At 42.4% G+C, this 25,593-nt stretch overlaps 1 protein-coding gene and 1 long non-coding RNA gene across 2 annotated transcripts in view; one reads left to right on the top strand and one right to left on the bottom strand.

The window, feature by feature from the left end:
- col18a1a (collagen type XVIII alpha 1 chain a) overlaps positions 1-21,786 on the top strand; it is a 71,563-nt gene extending 49,777 nt beyond the window's left edge. The window contains exons 6-42 of the mRNA XM_076746346.1: positions 2,745-2,823; positions 4,896-5,026; positions 6,247-6,273; positions 6,444-6,674; positions 6,858-6,884; positions 7,012-7,074; positions 7,183-7,260; positions 7,364-7,414; positions 7,513-7,644; positions 7,803-7,865; positions 8,019-8,063; positions 8,806-8,937; positions 9,071-9,142; positions 9,545-9,571; positions 10,314-10,412; positions 11,653-11,688; positions 11,867-11,956; positions 12,044-12,076; positions 12,711-12,746; positions 13,665-13,724; positions 13,833-13,910; positions 14,886-14,921; positions 15,024-15,077; positions 15,237-15,308; positions 15,962-16,027; positions 16,820-16,850; positions 17,226-17,279; positions 17,404-17,438; positions 17,532-17,663; positions 17,820-17,967; positions 18,129-18,190; positions 18,359-18,487; positions 18,884-18,916; positions 19,014-19,334; positions 19,554-19,751; positions 20,081-20,196; positions 20,363-21,786. Of these exons, the coding sequence (XP_076602461.1) occupies positions 2,745-2,823; positions 4,896-5,026; positions 6,247-6,273; positions 6,444-6,674; positions 6,858-6,884; positions 7,012-7,074; positions 7,183-7,260; positions 7,364-7,414; positions 7,513-7,644; positions 7,803-7,865; positions 8,019-8,063; positions 8,806-8,937; positions 9,071-9,142; positions 9,545-9,571; positions 10,314-10,412; positions 11,653-11,688; positions 11,867-11,956; positions 12,044-12,076; positions 12,711-12,746; positions 13,665-13,724; positions 13,833-13,910; positions 14,886-14,921; positions 15,024-15,077; positions 15,237-15,308; positions 15,962-16,027; positions 16,820-16,850; positions 17,226-17,279; positions 17,404-17,438; positions 17,532-17,663; positions 17,820-17,967; positions 18,129-18,190; positions 18,359-18,487; positions 18,884-18,916; positions 19,014-19,334; positions 19,554-19,751; positions 20,081-20,196; positions 20,363-20,576 (3,291 nt within the window). The 3' untranslated portion in view covers positions 20,577-21,786. The remainder of the gene's footprint in view (positions 1-2,744; positions 2,824-4,895; positions 5,027-6,246; positions 6,274-6,443; positions 6,675-6,857; positions 6,885-7,011; positions 7,075-7,182; positions 7,261-7,363; positions 7,415-7,512; positions 7,645-7,802; positions 7,866-8,018; positions 8,064-8,805; positions 8,938-9,070; positions 9,143-9,544; positions 9,572-10,313; positions 10,413-11,652; positions 11,689-11,866; positions 11,957-12,043; positions 12,077-12,710; positions 12,747-13,664; positions 13,725-13,832; positions 13,911-14,885; positions 14,922-15,023; positions 15,078-15,236; positions 15,309-15,961; positions 16,028-16,819; positions 16,851-17,225; positions 17,280-17,403; positions 17,439-17,531; positions 17,664-17,819; positions 17,968-18,128; positions 18,191-18,358; positions 18,488-18,883; positions 18,917-19,013; positions 19,335-19,553; positions 19,752-20,080; positions 20,197-20,362) is intronic.
- LOC143330127 (uncharacterized) overlaps positions 5,432-25,593 on the bottom strand; it is a 29,353-nt gene continuing 9,191 nt past the window's right edge. Inside the window, exons 2-4 of the long non-coding RNA XR_013077935.1 lie at positions 10,306-10,446; positions 7,529-7,642; positions 5,432-7,060 (exon numbers count right to left, since the gene is read on the bottom strand). This is a non-coding gene — a long non-coding RNA (uncharacterized LOC143330127). The remainder of the gene's footprint in view (positions 7,061-7,528; positions 7,643-10,305; positions 10,447-25,593) is intronic.

Here is a 25,593-nt window from a genome sequence, read left to right on the forward strand (position 1 = left end):
TTAACAAAGACCTACAGTTCATTTTCTCTCAGATCGATGGAAAAAAACTCAAAACAAATGCAGTAAAAAAAACCCAAACGCTTTTACATTTTTACAAAAAATTTCCAAGCTTTAGACTCGAGGCTCAGACTGGTCGACTTAGTTGAGACTTGAATGCCTGAAGACTCGACTTGACTTGAGGCAAGAAGCAAAAAAAAAAAAAAGCTGAGGAAACGTGACGCATAAATATGAAAAAGCGATCAGTTGAATGCAGTCGAGCCTTCTGGAGCTCTGCCAGACTGTCACGAATTATAAAGCAGGATGTGTGCAGTGTCTCCAAAATATCATGCACGCTTTTAGTTGCAGCTGCCTGCACCAGAGTGGAGAGAAGTCAGATTAAAGAAATTAGCCTTTCATTCTAAAATTAACTGTACACATAAATGAGCAGATTGTTTCCCCTCGTCTCCAGCGTATCGCCTGTTTTCCTCCCTGCAGCCGTGAAAATGATTCTGACCCAAAGGTCACGTATGTTGCGTTACTTCCTGCTTTTACTTCAGATTCCCTTTTTGTTTCTACAGTCCATGAGAATTGATGCTAAACATATCTAAAGAAATGTTTTTGTACAAATGCTTCTACAGCTTTATGATAAATAATCTCAACTGCTGAAAAAGTTTGGAATTCCTGCAACATACCTGTCATCTGCATGTCACGGTTCACGCGTCATGTAAACACACACACACGCTCCACGTTGCACTACAACAATATTTACAGTGTTATATTTACAACCTTCCAAACAGACAGAACCTCGTCGAGAGGCTCTCTGCACAGTTGCACCTTTGCCTTGAGTTCTCAGTAAACTAGTTTACACATACAGAAGTGTCAGATTGAAGAAAAATATGCACAGAAGGTTTAAAATCTGGACTTCAGGTTTGTATTTGTAAAACAGGCTGCTCTCTACAAAACAATCCATCTGTCGCATTCAGTCAGCAGAGCGAGTGAGAGGATACACTAAACACATTCAAAGTGTGTTACCGAGTCATCCAATCCGTGCCGAGCAACGATTGGATGACAGAGAAATGATAAAAATCTGCACAATCAATGTAACCTGTGATCTGGGGAAATGCTGCTGAAGCTCCATTAGATTCAGCTCTGACAGAAGACAAATTACTTGACAGGAATGACTTTTAATGTATTGCATCTCCATCAAACAGCACAGGAATGTTGGCCAGGCTTTGTTTGACGTAACAGAAGCTGTTATTCTCGTTGCTTAAGATAACTGCTGTGATATGTGACAGATGATGGAGTGTGCAAAAGTAAAGCCGACGGCTGCAGGAGCGGCTGAGAGTTTTCGTTTGCTGTGTTTTTGTATTATTGTTTCTGAATCAAAACCTGATTCCACTTCATTATCACGCTGCGTTTTATCAACAGCCCGATGTGTAAATTCCAGGACGTTCCCCCTGTGATACTTCACGGGGCACGCAGTGAAAAAACCTCCACTGCTGCAGAGGTGGAAAACGTTCATTGCCGAGGGAGCTGCATACCTGCTCCTCCATTCAGGGGGTTGTGTGGTTCAAATCCATCAACGCTATGTCCTAAAGATGGGAACCTCCCACCTGTCATCCCCCAGCTGTGATGGATAGGCGAAGGAGGGAACAGGCGGGGTATTCTTTATCACATTAATACACAGATCAGCTCAGAACAGTCAATAATGCTCCGGCCAAATTCTTAGCATAGCCAGCGCCGTGCGACACGGTGGGGAGAACAGCTCCCCGGAGAGGAAACGGGTTAATTATCAACACTGGCTGCTTCACTCGCCCCCTCAGCTGCCCCCTCTGCCACATTCTTCATCCCACTTCTCTTTTGAATTCCACAGGTGACAATTCGAGGTGTGTCACCGGTGAAGAATGAGCTACAGACGGGGGGTGTTTGCATTATTTCATCCCCCTCTCTCCCCTTTTCACCCGAAGGCAGTTTGGAACCTCTCAATTACTCTTCTGCTTCTGTCAGTCCTGCTGTGGGTTGAGTGATAGAAGACGGTTGGGAAGCTGGAGGCTGACCTGTCTTTCCTCCTTTTACAATACAGAGCACACAAAAAAACTGAACTGTATTAAGCTGTTTTGACAAAAGGTCAAGAAAAATGATGACAGGGGAACACACACAGCACATCCTTCCCTTCATTCAGCCCTTTATTTGATCACAGGATTTCATGTGTGTAGCTTAAAAATGGGGTTTAGAATGGCAGATATGTGATGACCACACACACACACACACACACACACACACACACACACACACACACAAAAACAAAAACAAACAATGAATCTCTGTGAAGGTTAGTGTTTGTGATCGGTCTTTCAAACAAACTCAATCATTGCACTGTGTCGCTGTAACTCTGGATTTTGCAGCCGGGTTCTCTGACGGCCCTCAAATGTTCACATAAAGAGGAGTTTTGCAGTCGCTCTATGTTTTGTTATGCAGGTGTTGACTTGGCAGAGAGCTTCAGCAGCACAGCTTCTTAACCTCAGTGCAACTGCTGAAACATGACTCTTTTGGATTGTTTCGGATTAATGTTAACAAGCCTGACTTTTGCCCATGTTGCTTACGGTGCTTCCGAGGCCCTTCAGCATAAAGGAGGGGGGCACCAGTGGAAACAGAGCCATAAAATCTGAAGCAGGCTTATTCAGTTCCAGTAAATGTCATCCAGTGCCCTTTTTAAATATGGATCTCTCTCTCTCTCTCTCTCTCGCATGATTATCCTCCGGCAGACCACTCCGCCATCGTCCCGGCCCATTCAGCAGCCGCCACTGGTCAGGAAAGAGGAGGTGTCAGTTACAAGAGAAACAGGTGAACACACAGTCAACACTTCCTGGAGAAAACGCTGACTTTTGTTGTTTTTTAATCTAAGATGACTCACAGTGCTAAAGTTAGACCGTTCTGTGAGCAGAGAGGGATCAGTGCTAACCTGAGGTGGAATATTCTTTGTGCTTCTTATTTTCTCTGTACTGGACAGCAGACAGACTTTTGTCAGTCAAAACGTTTAGCATGCTAACTCCTCAGAGTGTTTCTACAGATGCCTTTGGATCTGCCCCCTGCTGTCTTTCATACATGCAGAATTTCAATGTCAAAGATGGGAAATAGATGCTGTACTCCCACGTGACGTAGCTCCCCTGCTGGGTATGGAGGGGACGCTTTATGACAGCATGTGGAGTTGCAGAGTTCATGTTCTTGAAGTATGGCTGAGCCGGTCGGAGCTGGCTGCAGACCGATTCACTAACGCACGTCTCCATCTAGTGGACATAAGGATCATTGCAGTGTCAGTGTAGCTGTTGGATGCTGTGTGAATCATTTCCACTGCAGATGTTTTTAAAAATATTGAACCTTTTCCATATGTTCTACCATCCAGGGTTAAAGATGACTTGAGGACACGTTATCTCCATCTTACTCAGATAATACGGGTTTTTCTCTGCTGCTGTGTTCTGTAGTTCCTAAATTGCAGTTGAGGAATATGTCAAACTGGTGTCATGTAAATACCTTTACAGCCACTTTGTGTAAGCTTTAAAAATATCTTACTCTGGTGCTATCTGGTGGTAGTTACATAAATGACACATAAGAAATGAGGTCTTCATTACATCTGCTGAGGCACAATGCTTTTGCACGATAGAATATAGAAGAATATTCCATTTTCTGTGAATCTGACTCTGAACACTTTCTGCACTGTGTGTTAAGAAGGTGCAGTGCAGCAGCAAATGTAGGGCGAACATGCAGCAGCTTGTCGGGTGTCATCAGAGTAAACAGCTGATTTCAAATTGGATAAAATATTACCTGTATTTTGAATTGGACAATATTTATGTCATATTTGCTGTAACAGAGCTTGAGATTTTAGCCCAACATGCTGCAAAACAGGCTGTAAATCAGTGAAGGTTGACATATTTAGGGCATCTGTAAAAGACAGTATATTTTGCATTCTGTTGCTTCTGTATCTCAATTTGAGACCTGATGATGTGCCTGAAATACTGTTAATCTGGAGACAATTTAACTCTGTCTTTTGCGTTGTGTTCAGCAAGCGACTCCCAGCACGTTTCAGTTTCTGTGGAGTCCAGACTTCCTGGGTCACCAGGTGGGTCGAGGGGGGTTAAAAACACAGAGAAAAGCATCCAAATCTCCTGTGTTTCATTTCCTGGTCTGAAGTTCTGCCTCCTTCATGTGTGCAGGACCTCACATGGATTTCAAAAGTGCAGAATGCATGAATCTGTTTTCTGCTTTTGAATCCATGCAGGGTGGTGGACATATATATTTGTAAGCCAGGCGGATGGAAAATTGGGCCGTTTGGGCTGTAATCCCCTGAAAAAACATGTGAAAAGAGAGAAACTAGAAGAGCTCAGAGCTCACAGATTTTTATTTCTTAAAAATAACAAGGATTAGACAAGCAGGACTAGTCCTGAATATTAGCTCAGGCTGATATGTTGCATCAGTTTTTTCAGTGAATATTCGGTGGGATCCATTTTTCCATCGCTAAACTTAAATGCTAAACTGGAGAGGCCGGCTTGGCGCGGACATCGTTTTGCTGTGCATGTCTGTTGGCCGCCTTTAACACAGCAGAATAAGTGGGTTGTACTTCATACAATCTCCGCTGAAAGCGACACTGAAGAAGAGTTTAAGGTCAATTCAGCTCCCGGATGGTCGTGCATGCATGTGTGGGAATTCAGCTACCACCTCAAAACCTTCACATGGCCTCTGAATCACAGCCGTGCACGCTGGGATTCTCGCTCCATCAGGCAAAAAGTCATTTTCTTCCCCTCTCTTCTCCTCTTCCGGGTGCAGGAAACATCCTGTTTATTGTTTGGGATTTGGGATACGATCATTAATCATTTTTGAAGGGTCTTTTCACGAGGGCATTAATGACTCGCTGTTTTCAGGGCCGGTTGGGGCGAGAGGAGAAAAGGGTGACCGAGGGGAGAGAGGAGAGAAAGGAGACAGGGGTCCGATTGGGCCGAAGGGAGAATCCAGCTTTGGCTCCGGCTCGCGAGGTGGAGCCCGTGGAGAGAAGGTCTGGAGCTCTTTCATGTTGTACTCTGATAGTGGCTGGAACACTCGCATTAAGATAACACAGCCTCATCTCCGTCTGCAGTTTGACAGCTGGGATGCACTGAAAAAACAGCCTTTTTTTAAAACCAGTTTGTCCTTTTGAAGGTTGTAGTGGGCAGTCAGTCAGCTGTTAAAAGCATGAGCAGTAATATGAGCTCTGTGAAATGTCCCAAAGCATCACTAGATGGAGCTGCAAGTCCGAGTTTCATTCAAACACATGCAGTAAAACCTGTGTCTTTACATTCACAGTGTATTTAAGGATACGCTGTGTGTGTGTTTCTTTTGTCTTCTGACTGACAAATGATTGTAAAATTAGGACAACAAACACAAGAAAACAGTCAAAAACACTCAAACAGAACTTTCTTTTCACCAGCAAACATTTATTTATTTATATTCAGATTACACTCAGGTATATTATGATGATTACTGGGATCACTGGGATCACTGGGATCACAGTTGCAGGGTTTCATTCTCAATATGTTATTTTAGATGATTTTTGGACGTTTCTGAAAATCAGTAATTAGTTCCAGATACTTCTCTCAAAACTAAATTAAATACTTCACTAATTGCTACATAGAAAAGTAAATAAAATTTTTGTTGCTATGAAAGTCTGCTTCAGTCCATCATTAACGCACATATAGCTGTTTTATTTTAGTGTTGCTGTGGCACAGTGTGGGACAAGACTGCCAACTGTACTCTTTGTTAATATTAGCTATTACCACTCCCGACCAGCAGAGGGCAGCAGTGAGGGGCATTCCTACCTGTAGGCCACACAGGTGATTTTAGGAGGAAAACAATGCTGGAGGTACATGTCGAACAGGCTTTGATACAGCAGTGTGTAAATAATTTGACGAGGTTTGATGGAGTTTCTGCAGTTTCTATTAGAATCAAGTTCAGGTTTCCTGAACTGTCTTATGCCATAAGGTTGGTGATGTGAGGCCACAACCAGGAAAATCTGCAGCTGTCTTCTTGTTTTCAAGTAACACCAAAATAAAGCCCATTTAAAGTTCAACGATTGTAACTACATTATTTAATTAGAAAAAGTAATTAGTTACATTTCTAGTTACAGCCAAAAGCAGTGGAATTAGAGTGACGTGTTATCTCTGTAGCTCAGCAGAGTTTCCACCTCCCCTGTGAAGATGTTGACCCTGACTCTTTTCTGTTTCTTCTTTGGATTTTCAGGGAGAACCAGGTGAAAAGGGAGCGAAGGTGAGTCAGAGATCACCTCGGTTTGTCGTTGACTTCTGTCGCTTTGATTTGAGTCACAGCTGTAGAAGTGAAGTCCCAGAGACCGCTGGTCTTTGTCAGCAGCTCTTTCTCTTTGATTTCCTCTTTGTTGATCACCACCTCTCTTCACACTGATGCGTCTTTATCTCCAGGGCAGTGCAGGCTTTGGCTACCAAGGAACGAAGGGAGAGCCCGGTCCCGCTGGGCCTCCAGGTCCCCCTGGTCCACCAGGGACCGCAACGGAGTCTTTAGTCTGTAGTGACGGCTCCTCTGCGGTCTGCAGCGACGGCTCAGCTGCTTCTGCAGGCCCCGGGACCCGAGGACCAGCTGGACCACAGGGTTCCCCAGGCCCCCAGGGACCACCAGGAGCTGACGGAGAGCCAGTCAGTAGACCACAGTTGATTCTTTACATGAAAACATTTCAAATATTACCCTTTTAAAAGGTTAAATATGAAAGCTTAAACATAGTCATAAATAAAAATTGTCAAGTCTGTTTTATGGAAATATATGGAAATATTCCAAAGTCAAGTTTGTCTCAGAGGACGTGTTTTTTGTCTCTCTCTCAGGGTGATCCTGGCGAGGATGGAAAAACTGTGAGTTGTTTTTTTTTTCACCAAGAACACTGATAAATGGCTTGAACTCTTATCAGCTGTCAAAGAGCTAAAGTGATGATGGATTGTTCAAGTAGATACCTTTTCCATTACTGTTTCCTCAACACAGGGTCCTGATGGACCTCCAGGCTTCCCGGGAACTCCAGGTGACCCAGGACCTAAAGGAGATAAGGTTAGATGCTCAGTTACATCGAGTGCAGAACAGGAAACATATTTGTAACATGTACAAACAAAAGAATGTGTCCAACAGATATCATCTTAATGAGTCTTGTGCACACAGGGAGACCGCGGAGAGGGTCCACCTGGCCCCAGGGGACCCCCAGGACCTCCAGGACCCCCAGGACCAGGATTCAGATCTGTGAGTTAGTCTTGATTTCATGCTGTATTATATTTGTCTCCTGACAGGACTTCCTGCCTTGGTGAGTCATTTATTGAATAAAACTGATTTCAATATGTTTCAGACTTTTGTGGACATGGAAGGTTCAGGTTTCCCAGATCTGGAATCTATTCGGGTGAGAAGAACTGAAACTTTAAATTATTCTCTCAACAAACATCATAGATTAGAAATCTTGCTGGAGGCAAAAGGATTCTTTTGTTGTTGTTGTTGTAGGGGCTGCCTGGCTTACCGGGTCCTCCTGGTCCCCCTGGTCCTCCCGGTCCTCCCAGTCCGTCTACAGCGGGCACAGGATCGAGTTCTGGGGCTTTTGGACCACCAGGAAAGGATGGGGCGCCTGGTCAACCTGTAGGTGTCAATGTATTTGTCTCTCAGCACTCAAACCAGTAACCAAGTAATTGCCCAAACCCTCAAACTGTCTTGTGAAACTGAATCCTGATTATAACGTCTGTACATAAACACATCAACAACTGCTGTACATCTGAACTGAACCTTTCGGACTCTAGGGCCTGCCTGGTTTGCCTGGTACTGATGGCCTCCCTGGAGCTCCTGGTCCCAAGGGAGAAAAGGTAATGGAAGTAGCGCCCTGATGGCATTTGATTGGTGAAATGGGGGAAAAACAGCTTCTATCAATACGTAGGCTCTGCTGTACGTATGTGGCTCCAGTCAGCAGTCAGTGTTTAACAGATATATAAATTCATTCATCCTTTTTCCTACACCAGGGTGATTCAGGCGAGCTGGGTCTTCCAGGACCAGTTGGAGAGAAGGTGAGGATTTATGGTCTTAATTATTTTTTTTTCAATTTTACCTTAAAGTACTGCAGCTTTACAGTGAGACCTGTCGTCCAAAACACAACCAAATGCAAATGTATGAGACAAAATCCTGAGAGGAAGGTACATAAACTCAGGTGTACGTTGGTGCCGTGCTTTTGGGATACCAGAACTGTGTGATGTTGGCCATTCCATAAGAGAATGACACAACCTTCATCCAACTATTTCTCAACTTTTTCTCATTCCTGTCATTTCTACAGCCAAGCTCCTACCTTTCTTTTCTCACCAATCTGCTGCCTCAATTTTTATCCTCCTCCTACTTCCCTAAGCCTTCCCATCTGCAGGTAACTGGGCTCCAGCACGTCAGCCATCAAAGGGGATTTGTGTCTTCTAACAATATGCAAATGTTTGTCAAATATTCAGCTACAGACATGACATAAAGTCTAATCTGAGTGCTGGCTATGGTTTGGTTTAACATTTGATGACATCTGACTTTGGTCCCAGAACAATGAGAATGAGTGTTTGTGCAGGTACCTTATTCTACGTAACTACATGCTGCATGACAGGTGTTAGTAGTTTTGTGCAGGATGCATGATTCCTAACAGTGAATAAAAAAAACCTCCACACTGCCTTATCATGGTTAGAAGCACTTCACTGGAAATGTGTGCATTTGCTTTTACTTAAATTTGCATTTATTTATTCTGAACACAGATTTTACTCTTGTCATTCCCTCCTACAGGGAGCTCAAGGAGAACCTGGTTTACTTGGACCCGCAGGAGAGGCCGGCTTGGCTGGTCTGCCTGGACCCATGGGACCAGTAGGGCCGCCTGGGCCTCCCGGGCCTCCTGGACCAAGCTATCGTGTTGGATTTGTGAGTTCTCCGTTCGTGTTTGTGAAGATACCTTTTGGTAGAATTGACAAGATCTTACAGTAAAAGAAGATAAAACGCCAAAGTTTATCTGTAATTTGGCTGTTTGTCATAAAATCTTTGTTGGTGTTTGAAGGATGACATGGAGGGCTCTGGCGGAAGTTTTGCCAGTGGACTTCCTGGCGTTAGAGGACCAGAAGGAAGACAGGTTAGTACCATGTACTGAAGAAATACTTCAGGTCCTGTGGAAGACAATGCCGTATACGGTATCTCATTTTCTTGACATAACAAAGTTCAAAATAAGCAACAATGTTTAAACAATTTCGGCACAAGAAGGAAGTGTTTTTATCCCCACGTTAAATGTCTGATCCCAGATCTGCTCAGCAGCTTTAAACTGTTTGTAGGACAGAATCAGTTGCAAGACGGTGAAGATTCTGCTTCGTTGTTTCTGTAAAAACGGCATGCTGTCTATTTTGTACAGGTCCATATTTTTCATGCCTGTGTATATTTAACTGGAACTGTTCCAACAGTTTTTAGCAAGAAGTTGCAAATACATGAGGAAGACAGACACGGCCTTGCAAATAACCCAGACAAATATGTTTGCTTTCAGGGTCCTCCTGGCTTGCCTGGACTTCCGGTGAGTAATTGAATTTTTCCAGTCATCTGTCATGAGCTGGTCCTCTTGCCTCTGTGCCAACTCACAGGTTTTTCTACTTTTAAAGCACACTATTGGATCAAGAAGGGTCTTGTTTTCAGTACATGAAAATAGCGGAAACTCACAAAGAAGCCTGAGGTGCAGCTACCTGGGACTGAAGCTCGGTGTTTAGCACCTGTGCGCTAACATTTGGGTTTACTTACTGGTGGTAGACGTAACCTTGCTGCTCTCCTCTCGTGTCATTTCTCATGTTTGTTTTTGAAACGGTTAGGTTTGAGAAAAATAAGATGCAGTTTAATTGATTGGTGAGGGGAAATGAGGTTCATGCACTTTTTAAAGAAACACAAAAGTAGAAACAATACCAACACACGAACAGATCTGAAAATAAAGTGAAACATCCAATGGATGGACGGATACAAGAAGCAGTGGAATAAAATGTAAAATGAAACTTAAATATAGACCTATACTGATTATTGTGTGAAATACAATGCATGAAAATACAGAGGGCAGAAAGGCAAACTCATAGCAACAGTAAGCATGTTAGCAAAGATCTGTCTATGTGCCCGCAGAACCAGCAACAAAACCAGCTCAGGTCTGGTCCACCACCACATCATGGTGTCACAGCTGAAAGCAAACTGCAGGCAGTAATGTTGTAACAACTTGCCCTTTCTGTGCTTCACTGAATTTAGTTTTTCACAGATGTAATCTGAATTTACCTCTGCAGGGTAAACCCGGGTTCCCTGGTCTACCAGGCCAGAAGGGCAATGAAGGTGCTGTAGGAAGAGATGGACAACCAGGACTGGATGGCTTCCCTGGACCTCAGGTAAAAGGAGGATTTCCCTCTAGATCTGGCACTCCTATGAAAGGTCAGATTATTAAGAATTTAACATTTCAGACCTGTGTGATGAAACAGAGCATTTAGTTTATCACAGAGAGGACAAGCTATCAAAATAATAAACTTTTATAGCACCTTTCAAAACACAGTTACGAAGTGCTTTACAATAAAAACTAAGCACATTTAGAAATTTTCAAAGTGAGTTAGCAGTCCTGATCTACTCAGGCAGGTCATTACAAAGACTGTGAGCACTGACTGCAAAGGCTCGATCACCTTTGGGTATTCATCTGGACCTCAGAACAACCAGGAATGACACATTCGAGGATCCCAGGGAGCGAGAGAGGCCAATAAAAGATCTTGGGGGGAGGTTTCTCGAGGCTCTGTGATCAATGATATCTTGAAATCGATTCTAAAGGTGACAGGTTGCCAGTGTTAGGAAGCCAGGATCGTCGAGATGTGATGATGTTTACACGCCCGAGGTAAAATCCTGGCAGCACAGTTTTGGCTGAGCTGGAGGCAGGACAGGGATGCTTTTTAAACTGATGTCAGAGAGCAAGGAGTTACAGCCGTCCAATCGACTGGTTATGAAGGCGTGAGTAACAGTTTCAGATTTGATTTTGGGTGAAAAGAAAGGGTCTGACCATTGGCATGTTTCTGAGATGATGAAGGCAGGACTGAACCATTCACTTCACATGTTTGAGGTGAATGTTTCTGTAAAATTTTAAGGGGCGGGCCTGCGAGCAGGATTAGTGACATCACAAACAGTTTAGAGCCAATCCTGGTTCTTGAGACTTGAAGCCTCCTGTGCACAAACACTGAGAACTGACTTTTCAGTAAAGTAGGACATATGTGGTATCAAGTAGTTAAACTTTGGAAATGAACAATAATCACATATTCATAGATTCTTGAATTTTAAATGAAGGAAGGGGGGTAGATGTCATTTTAAGGATTTTAACAAGATAATTGAACTTTTTTTGTGGGAAAAACCATATCAGAGTATTTTATATAGATCTATATGCATGTGTGGAGGGGCTCTTTAAATTATTTTATTATCTTATTTCACAGATTTATCATGGGATAACGTAAAATAGTAGAAGCATTTTTTTATCGAATGTTCAATGAATAAGGTCGTTCTTCTCATCAGACCTTTGTGAGGCCGGGATTTGGACATCCAGTGCTTTCACCTTTGATTAAATATCTTTTGTCTCATTCATCTTTAATTTCTCAGGGACCAAAGGGTGACAGAGGTGACAAAGGAGAGAGGGTGAGTATCATTTTTAAGCCTGAATATCTGCTCATTTATACACAATGTTCACAACAAAGCAACTGTCTGTAGTGCTGTACTGCAATAAGCATCACACTCATCTCACACTGTAGTTACAGTTAATAGTTCCTTGGAGTTAGTAAACTTTTTGCTGCATGTGTGCATGTTGTGGCTTTAGGGTGAGTCAGGTCGCGATGGAACCGGACTCCCGGGTCCACCTGGCCCACCTGGCCCACCAGGAGAAATCATCTACCGCACATCTGGCAGCGTAAGTAAAAAAACAAGGCACAAACAGGGACTTACTTTAGTCAGTATCGGTGTACATCTTAACTGTGTTCTCTTTGTGTCACTGCAGTTGGATGGTGTCGTTGGCAGCGTTGGGCCTGAGGTTTGTATTCATGTTTCCACAGTAATACTGATACCAAAATACAGCAAAACAACTCTGGTACAAATACAGCTTAGCCAGACGGAGACCTGAATGCTTTTGGTCTAACTACAGTATAAAGTTTACAAGGCCGTGCACATTTCACTGAGCTTTTTACAACACATATAAAGCTGATTGTGCACTTGTAATTATAACCATCGAGAAGTCTGTCAACTGTGACATGACAAGGTTTTATACCACATGGTGAAACCTACAATTAACTTGTCCTTTTTTGTGTTTGGGCAACTGTAGAGCCACTGTTCAAAGCCGCCTCAGCGCTGACAGTGTGTGATTTGTTTTTTCAAACTTTATGAGAACACAGGATTGTTGTCATTTTTGTCTGACCTTTGATCAAATATAACTACCAAAAAACAAAACATCTGTTTCCATTTTAATATATCATTAAAGGCAATTCATCTACACTGAATGAAAGCTGCTCTCATTTCACAACCTACATTTTACAACAAGCTCAGACCAATCAGGGCCAAAATAAGTTGCTTCTGATATTTGTTAAGTCAGCAGAAACAGATGTTTGCAAAACATTGAACACAAATATAAAGAAGCCATATGTAAATCTCTATTATGTTTTCCTGTATAGGGAGGACCTGGTTTACCTGGTCAAGCTGGATTCCCTGTGAGTCTCCTTGTGTTACATAATTAATGTATTTACCCTTATTAGTGCCATAAATGTAAAGTGTATTTACCTGAACATGCATAATTGAAGAGTTTGTCTGGCATTCTACATGCTTCTCAGCAGGTGATAATTAAAAATACAAGTCTCTTTCCCAGCTGTTAATTTATTTTTTCTTATTGTATTATATATATATTTGACAAACCCCATGAAAAGACCAGAAGCAACAATGTGTTAATCCACCTGTCTGGAGCGCTCAGCCTCAAGAAGGTTCACTCCTACAACGGATGCAAATCTTAAAAAACAGACCACAAATGTAAAGTTTCATTCTTTAAAAAAAATTTAAAAAAAAAAAAGATACTTAATAGGTGAAACCATGATTTCAGAGGCTTTAAGTAAAAAGTAATTTCCCTCCAAAGTAACAGTTTACTCAGAGAGGAGTAAACTGATGTTGGCATGAAGTAATGAGCTACATTAGGCTTTGGCTGCGCAGACAATACTCCCTGATGGGATCAATTCATTGTTGTTCTTGGTCTTTTCTTGTGTGCTGTGTTTATAGGAGGGTGGTGACCCTTCTGTTCACATTCAGACTCAGTGCTGTGTCTGTATTGCTCTTAACTTTGTGACCCGGCACAACACACCTGAGTGATGACCTGCTGCTTCTCTGTCCTCCAGTTCTACGAAACTGGAACTTCATGTACTCAAAGAAGCCCACAACATCTCATCTGCTAACTTTCACCCTCTTTATCCAAACATTGGTCCGCTCAGCAGTGCTGAGGCTGAACTGTACAGACAGAGACAGACTGGCTGATCATGTGGGCTTGATTTGATCTAGGGGAACAAAGACTTCACTGCTGCCAAATGACTGTTTACTCTGACCTCTTCTTATTTAATTTTACAATTACGGTCTTTATCCTGCAGGGTCCCATTGGACCAAAGGGTGACAGAGGAGACCCCGGTCCTGCAGGCTACGGAGTGAAGGTAAAGTCTTGGTTATCTGTTTGCCCATCTATGAATTCATCCACTCGTTATCACTGAGACACGGCTGTAATTGAGTGTGTCGTCTCACCACTGCTGCTCTGTGTTCAGGGGGAGAAAGGTGAGCCAGGCCTGGTGATCGGACCTGATGGAAACCTTCTCTCTCTGGAAGGGTTGACAGGTGTGAAGGTGAGTCTCGCTGCACACAAATACACACACACACACACACACAGAGGCACGCTAGGGTATTCACGACCACTGCATTCCAGTAATCATCAATACTCCCAAAAAGTAGTATTCTTTTCCTGCAAATGTGCCCAAGTCTAAACTGAACATGCAAACATGCGCACACACACTGAATTTAACTAAGCGAGTACTAAGCTTCATTTGCCGTAGAGTAACTGGCAGCTGCATCGAGGGAGATGGATCTGATTTTTTTCATCCAATAAAAAATGATCAACTCTCGTCAAAAAGGTTTCAAACAACCAGTAAAGGGATAACTAACGTAAGCGGGACCAACCTGGCAGGTGATATAACCCTGATATAGTATAGATGATATAACCTTCCATTGGCTCTCAGAGGATGTTTACAAATGAGCTGCGATCTGATTGGACGAAACCCTCAGCGTCTGGCCTGAGCCGCAGATACTGTTTAGCTGCAGTAACAAGGCCACCGATGTGTTGCAGGGAGTCTTTCCTTCGCTACGTACTTTACAATCTGTTTATTTAACGTGAATGTCGAAACAAACAAATCCATGTCCACTCTGGTACAGTATCTCCACGCTGCTGACTGTATGCGAGCATTGGGACGTACAGCCGTGACTCTTTCTGCCTCTTGCTACATGTCCGCTGCTTTGACACTCCCCGCTGCAGTGTTATGATAACTATGACTTGTCAGCAATAACTCCCCACAGCGCCCCCAGCTGCATATCTGCTGTAGATGCATTGCCAGTGCTTTATCGCTGCACTGGGCCAAAACCACAGATGACCTATTAGTCTTCGCAGGTGCCTCTACAGGATGTTTCTGCCTTTCATGTGTAGGTGTGTTGCCTGTTGTGATCTGCTGTGTGCTGGGTTGATTGCCTGTAGTCTAGTTTTCTGTGTGTGCATTACGGTTGTGCATTTGTTGTTGATACTAATGTGCTTCCTGCCTGTATGCCTGTAGGGAGACAGAGGAACACCTGGACCTGTTGGGCCTCCTGTAAGTGCTTAACCATTTCTGTCCAAGACACATCTACACTAATGTACCAAACCAGCAGCAAGCAAATCACACTGTCCTTAACTTCCTGTTTTATTGTTTTAGGGCCAGTATGGACCTCCTGGGTTAAAGGGTGAAATAGGAATGCCAGGAAGACCTGTAAGTAGACCGTCCTTGCTGTCTTATGTTGGTATATTCTCATATAAACATTGAAGTACTATATATTCATTTGCTGACCTGTCATTTGTTGCTGTGGACAGATTTTAAAGGCGCTGTTTCTATTTTTCCAAGTATTAATCAATGACTTTTTCTCCTCAGGGTCGCCCTGGTGTAAATGGATACAAGGGTGAGAAAGGAGAGCCAGGAGGTGGTTCTGGCTATGGCTACCCAGTAAGTGTTTTTATTATTGCCAGTGCTTAAATAGGATTTCACCATGGCAGAAGTTAATAAAGACAGTCACTTATCAAAGGTGCCCTGTATTAAGTCTTGCATTGAAGCATCAAAAACTGACTGGCTAGCTATCTTTATTTTAATTAACCTTCATCTAAACAGGAAACAGTTTTTTTCAGACGTTTTTCAAGTGACCAATTAGCTCCCAAGCCAATTTTGTCCACATTACTGTAGTACATACATCATATGTCTTGGGTTTCAAAGAGAAAGCCCCCATTTAATTTAAGAAATGTCAGCTGCTGTGCTCTGTATCTCGTCAGGACAACATGGTACGAGTGCTGCTATTTGTCGTGAATTTAAATGATCTGCTCTTTCTGAATTTGTCAATGCCACTTTGATAAATGTTGATGGACGTCAACATGTGTGTAGATACTCTGTTCCTCAGTGAGTGAGCGTCCTTTAATCTTAATCAAAGCTTACCCCAATGTCAAAAACAAACGCATGTTTACATCAATGCAAGCAATCACTATGTCTGAAATATCAAAATACTGTTGAAGTTGTTGATGCTATGTCAGTAATGTCACCACTACTAATGGGAATCATTCTGAAACCAAACAATAAGAAAGAGTGACTAACACTGCTGTTTTCATCAGGGTCCACCAGGACCACCCGGACCACCTGGACCCCCTGGACCAGCCATTCCTTTAGATCGCTTCAATGTGAGTACACAAGATCCCAAACTTCATACCCTGAACTAAATTTTGTATATTTATATGTACCAGTTAGTGCACAAAGTTCATGTTTGTCATGGTGGCTGAGTCAGTAAAAGTTAGTCCACACCTGGACTTACAATGGATCTCGAGTAACGCTGCTGATTGGATCTCGGTTCCCTGTTTTATATTCAAATGAACACCAACATCATTTCTGTTTGCAAAGATCAAATGCCTTGTTTTTAACCCGTGGCCCAACAGTAGCAGCCGAAACACTGGCACAGAGGAGCATGATGTTTTCTACACAAGGAAAAACACAACTTAATGTGTTCCACTTAATGCTGAATTTGCAAGAAGGTCCAAATAATTAAGAATTTGTCCCACAATTTAGACTAACGCCACAGGCGACAATGGCCTGTATTAGTTGCATGTTTACCATCAATGAGTGTAAATGCTGAAATCAGCTGACATGGTGTTCAAACAGCTGCTAAATGTTGGCAGGTAAGGTCTGGGTCACATTTGCATATATGACCATATGTAGCACAGACCATCTCTGAATCTAACCAATCAGATCTCAGTCAATCAGATCATGCAAGATGCATTTTAATGGCAGGTGTGCAGGGCCTAAAGCAGTCAAAAAGTCATTATCTGGAGCTTTTGTTCTGCTGTTTGAGCCTTGTTGGGAAACTAGTGAATCAGTTGTTGGATAATTTAACATAAACCTTAATCAAACACTTCCTGTATTGTTGCTGGTGCTGGGAACTGCTTGATTGAGCATTTTTTTTTTTTATCTGTCCACAGCGCTATGATGAGACTTCGAGGAATTACCCAGGTATGACCTCCAACACACACAGTTTGTCGTTTTAGCACCAATACATAATACCATAAGACAGAGAGGGATCAGAATGGAGAAGTTAAGTAAACGTGCCTGTCAAGGAAGAGAGATTTAGAAAGGCTTTAAAGTGTCTGCTGAGATAAACAGTTCTATCTTAATTTCAGTTTGATCCAGCTGCCTCAGCCTGAAGGGGATATACACTCTATTGTCGAGAGACTAAGCTGTCAAGTCTTACTTTTTTTGAGGAATGACTTGATAAAACACAGGAGACGTCGCTATCAGTGACACAGGGTGCTAACAGTTTTGAAGTGCCACCGTCAGATTCACCTGCGGGATAATGTGTCTGATGTTAAAAAATATATTTTTTTGCAGCAATTAAAGGGGAGAAAGGAGAGCGTGGTGATCGAGGACTTCCAGGAATCCCAGGTGAATCCTAGTTTGCATAAAATATACATGCTGTGCCATTATTACGTACACATCCACTGCGCTTCAGGACTGTTTTGAGGTGAATTATTGGTACTTAGTTACTAAAACCCCTTTGTTTTCCCAGGAACGGCCTCTAATTTTGATATTTACACATTCAAGGTAAACTCACTACGACATACCAGTCAGTTTCATTAGTATCCTGGATGTCCTGTACGAAGAAAAATCTTCATGATGTTAAACTATTTCCAACAGAATGAACTGAAGGGAGAGCGTGGAGATTCAGGTGTGAAGGGAGAAAAGGGAGAGCCTGGTGGTGGATATTATGACCCACGTTTTGGAGGAGCACAAGGCCCACAAGGGCCTCCTGGCAAACCAGGCCTGCCGGTGAGTTGTGAGGGTAAAATGTCTGTTTGTTTTCAGGTATTAACAGCCGAGATGGAAATGATCAGAAGAGTTCTGGTTTTGCCTGTACAGTAAGCACATGAGCTGTTAGTCCACATGTGATGTTCCAGTAATTTAGATTTTACTCTTCCACGTTAGGGTCCAAAGGGAGATCCCATAAGGGGCCCTCCTGGACCTCAGGGGCCGCCAGGGCCACCAGGGATTGGTTACGATGGGCGTCCAGGTCCTCCAGGACCACCTGGACCTCCAGGATCTCCCTCTTTTCCCGGACCATATAGGCCCAATAGTAAGTGGCTTTTTCTGGATCTCTGTAAACTACACACTACTGAGGACAGACTAGAACATTCGCAGAACAATAAATACAGCCTGAGCTCAAGCCACTACCTGCACGACCACTGGAGCTGTTCATAAGCCAAATCATTTACCAGCTTTTGTTTTGATTTGAAGCTGCTCTCCCAGGACCTCCTGGTCCTCCTGGTCCACCTGGAGTCCCTGGTGTCTCCTCTGGGGTAAGTGCTGCAGCTGTGATGTGATCACGTTGTGTCTAAAATACGCTTGCCTGATAAGATATTCAGGGCTGACCAGAAGTTTTCACATTAAGAGCAATTGGCAGCCATTTATGAATTTCATTTACGTTAAACAATAGCTAATCATCGTGTGAATTTGTTTTTCCACAGGTGACAGTTTTGAGGTCATATGACGTAATGATTGCTACTGCCAGGCGGCAGGCAGAGGGCAGCCTCATCTACATCATCGACAAAGCAGACCTTTATCTGAGAGTGCGCAATGGACTGCGGCAAGTCATGGTACGGTCATCTCTCTCGCAAACAAGAAAATGCAATGCTTCGAATTTTATTCTAGAGCTCAAAACAGGCATTTAAACTATAGAGCTTCGATGCAATTAGACTTTAAAGCTATCAATCAATCAATCAAGGAAGCCAGTAATGGGTTTTTAGAGAAGTATCGGTTTGTACTTTTGACTCATGTTATTCTCACTTTAAACTGAATGTAGTTTTGTGAGTTTATAGTTATTTAAAATAACCTTTTGCGGAAAATGTGCTATTAAGTATTGTAACTATTGTCTAATTGTAAAACACCTTTACTCAAATCAAAAGGTTAAAGTTAAAGTAACTACTCTGATTCTGTGTTAATACAAAGACGTCACTATTTGCTAAATAGCTTTTTTTTTCTTTTGTCCTCAGCTTGGCGATTACAGTCCCTTCTTCAGAGATCTGGTAAGTTCCACAGAAGAAAAATAAAAAATTTGAATGAACATATTTTGCCTTTTCGCATTCACTTTTCCGTTTTCACCTCCTTAATCTTAATTTAAAGGAGAACGAGGTGGCAGAGGTCCAGCCTCCACCTGTGGTCCTCTACCCCCAGGCCCAGGACGAGTCCCAAAACAACGGAGCCGGCCACTACTCTCAGGGAGGTTCGCCTGTCCAACCCATTGAGCCTCCACCACACCCACCAGTAGAGCCCAGATACCCGCCACAGTATGATCCCAGATTCCCCGACCCGAGGAACACCGGTCAGACAGACGGAAGGTTAGCCAACAAGCAGACTGAGAACAGACACCCTGTCACTCCACAACGGAGACCCAACCCACCTGTACCGCAGCCTGGTGGCCATGTGCACACATCAGGATCGGGAGTGAGTATTTCATTACTTGTTACTTAGCAGTGGATATATATCTGCAATAAGATAATATAAGGTTCTAGGCTCTGTTTCTCAAAACAGTAAAGGACGCAACATTGTGCAACAAAGTTGAAACCCTGTTTTTGAGAATTTCCTAAATTTATGTGAATGTGTAACATGAGCGGGTCCAACAGACGCAGCTGTTTTAACACAAACCTGCGTCTTCCTCACCAGCTGCATCTCATCGCCTTGAACGCGCCTCAAACTGGTAACATGCGGGGGATCCGCGGGGCAGACTTCCTGTGCTTCCAGCAGGCCCGCGCTGTGGGTCTGAAGGGGACTTTCAGAGCTTTCCTGTCCTCCAAGCTTCAAGACCTCTACACCATCGTCCGCCGGTCGGACAGGGACGGCTTCCCCATCGTGAACCTCAAGGTGAGACACGACTGCTCGGAAAGTGGCTGTATGGCTAAAGGGGAGGGGGACAGTCCAAAACAGACAGTGGATCTGGTGTATACTACATGATGGACAGATTTTGAATTTTACATCACGCAGAATGCATTGCTGTGCAGACGTGCAATTTTTTAAAGGTTGAAAAATCTTTAATTAATGACATTAATGACATTTATTTGGATTCTGTCTCAATGGCTGTGGTTTACCATTTACCACGTTTTCCACCCTAATCCAGTGTATCTTGCTGCTTTTACAAATGACAAATTATGTAGAATAATTAAATTTAAGGCACTGTATTCTCGTCTTTGCAGGACCAAGTGCTGTTCAGCAGCTGGGAGTCTATCTTCGGCGACAATGCGAGCAAAATGCAGGAGAATGTACCGATCTACTCCTTCGATGGTAGAGACATCCTCAGGGACAGTGCATGGTGAGTCTTTGTTACCTGGGCTTAATCACATTAAATACACCATCCTGTGCAGCACTTACACATAGCTGTGTGTAACAGCAGCCTTTGTTTTTGCTGGTTTCCTATGTGTGGGCACATACTGTACACATGCATTCTGACCCCTGTGCTTGTTTTTGCTTTCCTCCAGGCCAGAGAAAATGGTCTGGCATGGATCAAGCAACAAAGGCCACCGGCAAACAGACCACTACTGCGAAACATGGCGGGCGGGCGACCGTGCCGTGACAGGTCTGGCATCGTCGCTACAGAGCGGCCACCTCCTGCAGCAGACCTCCAGCAGCTGCTCTGGCTCCTACATCGTCCTCTGCATTGAGAACGCCTTCACATCACACTCCAAAAAATAAATCCCGTCCACCCCCACCGCTTTTTTTTTTGTTTTGTTTTTTTGTTCTGGGCCCTAGTTAAACACGGTTTTACTTCCCTGATATCGCGCCTCGTGAACACGTGGCGTCTGATGAACTGGCCCCGTGGCTCTTTGCCTGGCAGAGACACTTTGCATTGTCCGCTCCTCCCCTCCATAAACGCCAAAGAGATGGGTCGAACAGAGGGGTGTTGGTCCTTTTTCTCGGGGGCATTGGCACATATTTTCTCCAAGGGGTGAAACGAGGGCGGAGAAGCTCAATGCATTCTCATATCGTATCCATTTTTTTTAAATTCTGTATATTACATGTTTGTCATTTGTGATTTTTTTAAAAAATGTTTTTGACGTTATCAATGTTTTACCTTTTGAACTGTTTATAATAATGCTATATCCATCCTGTTATTGTTTTTTTTTTAGGTATTGATCATTTCCACATTTTTTCCAATTTCAGTTTAGAATTGTGGGTTGTGACGGGGTACAGCAAACTTTTAAAGACTATTTTAAATTTAAAGAAGATAATAGATATTTATTTTTAAATGAAGTTATGTAAGGACAAAAAAAATGATTTGGAAAAATAAAAACTCCTAAATACCCTCACTTATATTTTACATAGCACAGCCATTAATTCTCTACAAAAAAACCTTCTGATCAGAAACTGTGCCTTATTACACAACCGGGAACGAAAATAAGCTCACAGTGAACCTCTTCTTTTGTACGCATTATTCTACAAACATGTACATTTTACAGCGTTTGAGCGTTTTTTGCTCAAATGCATTCATATGCTTTTACTTCACACTAAACTGAGATGACCTTGTTGGACACAGACACTACTGTAATGAATAATCCCACATCCAGAGGGCAAGATTCCTTCTAGCTGAAATTGAGCCTTTTGAATCAAAAATGATGATTTTCCCTTTGACCGCTTCATAAAAACCTATCAGCGAGTAAGCTGGAAATGATTAGTTTGCTGCTAATCTTTGTTGGAGTGATTGCTGTCACGAGTGTGAGGGACGGGAAACCAGTTTGTTAAGGAGACAGTTTTTGCATTAGCATTGAATTTCAGAGACTAACCCGGCCGTAGAGCCACTGACGTCTTGACTGAACCTGTTGATATCCATTTTTATAACAAATCGTGCTGTACTGTTTCTCCCAGGCACTGAATAAAAGTCTTTTTTCAACTACAACAATAACATGATGTACTGTTTCCAGGTCAGTGCAGTGTGTTGAATTCTTTACGTCGCTGAACCATCTCATGCAGACCTCTGACAGCGCCGTGACCTTGACACGTGTCACTCAGCAGCCCTGACCGTCAGTTTTATGTCAGATTCGATGGCATGTTGCTGAGGGCATTAACACAAATCAGTGTCCCCAGGGTCAATGACAGGCACTATGTATGTTATCTATTTACCTTCACAGTTAATCAACACCTTTCAATTCAACTTAACCATGAATAACTATAGGACTGGTAGTACTTATTTGTCGTAAATATTGGACTGTTCCTCTAACATCTCGTGGAGGTTAATGGCTGACCTTAAACAATGTTACATCCATAATAGTTACTGCCAATTTTCTGGGTGTTAAAACAAAAGTACTTCCAGACTCATCTATCAATGTGTTGATTAGTGTACTTTTGGCAGAAACTAATTACTTTTACAAATTCAATTACCACAATTTAAATAGACTCATTACCTTCATTATGACAGCAGACAAGCACAGTGTATTATACTGCAGTATAATGACAACCAACACTGGAGAAGAACTCAAAATCACAGCAGTGAAATACAGCTGGGGTCAACACATTTAACAGCCATGTTAAAGATATAAACCAGCACAGAGATGACAATTACACACATAAAGCAACACTACTTGAACTGCTCTTGCATTTCGTCATTTGGACAATGCTTTGCACTTTGCGCTCACGGCACGGATGCAAGCAGGAAAGAAACAAACATGGAGGAGCTTGAACAAGCCGAATCCAACCAGGAGGATTCTGACCAGCCAAGACAAGATGAGGAGCTCGTACCTAAAAGAGGGGCTACTTCTGTCACTGGACGTGGTTTAGGTACGAAAAGTCTGACGTTAACCAGAAAACCATACTTTGAAAATGACGCCGCAGAGCAATCCCAACAACAGGCTGAAACACTACAAGCCTCTTATCACCCACGCAAGAATCATGTCCAACAGTGCAGAGTCTACGGATGAGAGTCACAAAGGTAAAGCTGAACGCTCAAAACAAAGCAGCTATGGTTAAAAAGTGTTTTAAAAAGTCTTTTTAACCTCTTTATATTTGATACATTATGATTTTAGATTTTGCTACATACTTACTACCACAAAGGTTATACATAAAGAAAAAACATGAGTATGCACCTTTAAATACATCATTACCTGGATATGAATGACCTATGAGGATATGAGATTTTGGTCATATGGCACAATGTTTCACAGTGGACATTTAACAGTAACATTACACTTCGGTGGATGTAATTAATAAGGTAATTTGGTTCTTGCCTTTTAATGAGGTAACTAGTAAGTGATTGCTATTTTCCAGTAACTAGCAGAGCACTGGTCTCGATTAAGAGTTACTTAAAGTCATTTTTGGGAGATGAGTTGCATTGTTCACTAAATGGACACTACTCCAATGGTCCTAAGTTGCCTGAACATGTTCAAGTTTGACATTTCCTGAAAATGAAATTACCAGGCAATCATGAATACATTGGCTGTAGGTCTACAAGTAAAGTGGATTTTAAAAGAGAACTGAATTAGGTCACCAGTCATTGGCGATGGCTTACGAAATCCCCTTAAATCTCTTCTTTAAAGTTAGGAGGCGTTTCAAGATGATATTTGATTAAGAAGATTAATTTGAATTATTCAGAGTTGGCCTAATTTGGTAGTGGCTTTAAAATGATATGCCTGACATTAAAGAGTTTCTTACATTCAGGTAGTTCCAGCGGACAGTGTGTTATTTATCCCTCCATCTGCAGCCCAAAACATTCATGCAGCAGCAGATAATGCTGGCGAGCTTTCACCATGTGACACAGCTAATGAAAGAGAGGATTGTATAATAAGATAAATCTCAGCATTCAGTGGAATAACATGTGGAGCCGACTGAACACAGCATCATATTTAACACTGAGCTATTTCAAGTACACAGTCAGCAGCTTTTCCTCTATATCTAGGTAGACTATGTCTTTGGAGAGACAACTTACTGAAAGAACAAACACATTTTAGAGCAGTCAGATGTGACCTTTGCCCTCTCATCTCTGCAGAGCAGCACTCGGGCCACTAACACAGTTTTAACTGAGGGACTGAGGCAAAACTGGCACCTCACTGACCTGCTGGGCGACCTTTTCTTGCCCTTTACAGGTTCATTCCTGGCAGTTTTACCTAAACTAGAGGTCAAGATCCACTGCTTCATGCTTTGTGCTTCTTTAAAGAAACAGTTCAACATTTTGGGAAATATTCTCATTTGCTGTCTTGCTGAGGGTAATAATATTGATAACACTTTGATGTCTATTAAATATGAAGCTATGGTGAGGATTCAGTTAGCTTTGGTTAGCATAGCCTGACATGATTAGACATGATGTGTTAATTAGTGAGCTTCGAGGCCTACATTTCCATGCTTATCAGCATGATCGGTGTTGCGGTGACTGCTCGTCATGTGGGGATGTTCTAGGTGCGGAGTATATGGACATAAATGTGTATGGTTGATATAAAATATAATCTCGGCAAACATTCAATGGTTGGTTTGTTTTAGTGTGACATATCAAAGCACAATGTTATAATAGCAGTGCTTTCATTCACAAGAAAGCCACATTTTACGCTTTTATCTTTTATTTTCTAACTATTTTCTATATAAGAAATAAAGCAGTTGGCAGTTGGCAAGTTTATTATTTTTTAATTAATTAAGCCTTTTGACCTACAGCACACGCACCATGGGACTGTGGAGAATGTGTCCACATTGTGAGTGTGTATTTTGACAAGAGTTATAGCACCAGGTTTTTCTGCTTTGTTATTTTATCACATCCAAATGACAAAAATAGAGGAAGGAAAACACTGAATATCAAGTGCAAAGAAAAAAAAAACAGCCACAGGTGAGTTTGGGGTTGCAAACTCAAAAAAGTTCTTCTGAAAACATCAGAAAAGTATGGAGAGCAGCAGTGTGAGTTATTAAGTTTTAGTAAGTCTAAATATATCAAAATAAACACACAAAATTGCCCCGAACAGTTTTCAGAACACACTGCTGAATAAGCAGGTTCATTTTCACAGAAAATCCTAGAATAATCACACACACACACACACACACACACACACACACACACATGCACACACACACACACACACACACACACACACACACACGCCACAGGTAAATAACTGTGGGAAAAACTCGTCTAAAACTAAGAGTCTACAGCCATTAACGTAGCTCAGCACTGCATTAAGCTAAATGTTAACACTAGCATGGCTACATGCTCACAAAGACTATGATCACATGATGTTTAGCAAGCTTACCATGTTCATTATGTTAGGTTAGCGTGATAGCAAGCAAACATTTGCAAGTTACAGCTGAGGTTGTCATTAGTTATGCAGCTATTTGAAATCAGGACATCACAAAGTGAGTACAGTTCATATTCAAAGGACCATAAACATAAACAGACTTTACAAACCCTCCACAGCAAACCTAAAACAATAGATAACCGACAGATACTATCCACACACACTGCAGCTTCCCTCAGGGGATCAGTAAGTTACTCCATCATACAATAAATAAGTCCTCACAGACAGCTGGTTGACTCAGTCGAGGCAAAGTACAGCAAGAAGAGATGGAGTACAGGGTTACCTCTACCAAACACACAGTCTCCTCAGGTTGCCAAAAGTATAGATGCTTTTTGAAACCACGTCTTTAAAATGATACAATCTCCATTAATTATACTTCCGACAGTACTGGAAGTACTGAAGCTTTGACAAACAGATCTACAATCAGATTTTCAACCCAAGGCTCC

The sequence above is a fragment of the Chaetodon auriga genome, chromosome 13 (genome assembly GCF_051107435.1).
Source record: "Chaetodon auriga isolate fChaAug3 chromosome 13, fChaAug3.hap1, whole genome shotgun sequence".
NCBI lineage: Eukaryota > Metazoa > Chordata > Actinopteri > Chaetodontiformes > Chaetodontidae > Chaetodon > Chaetodon auriga.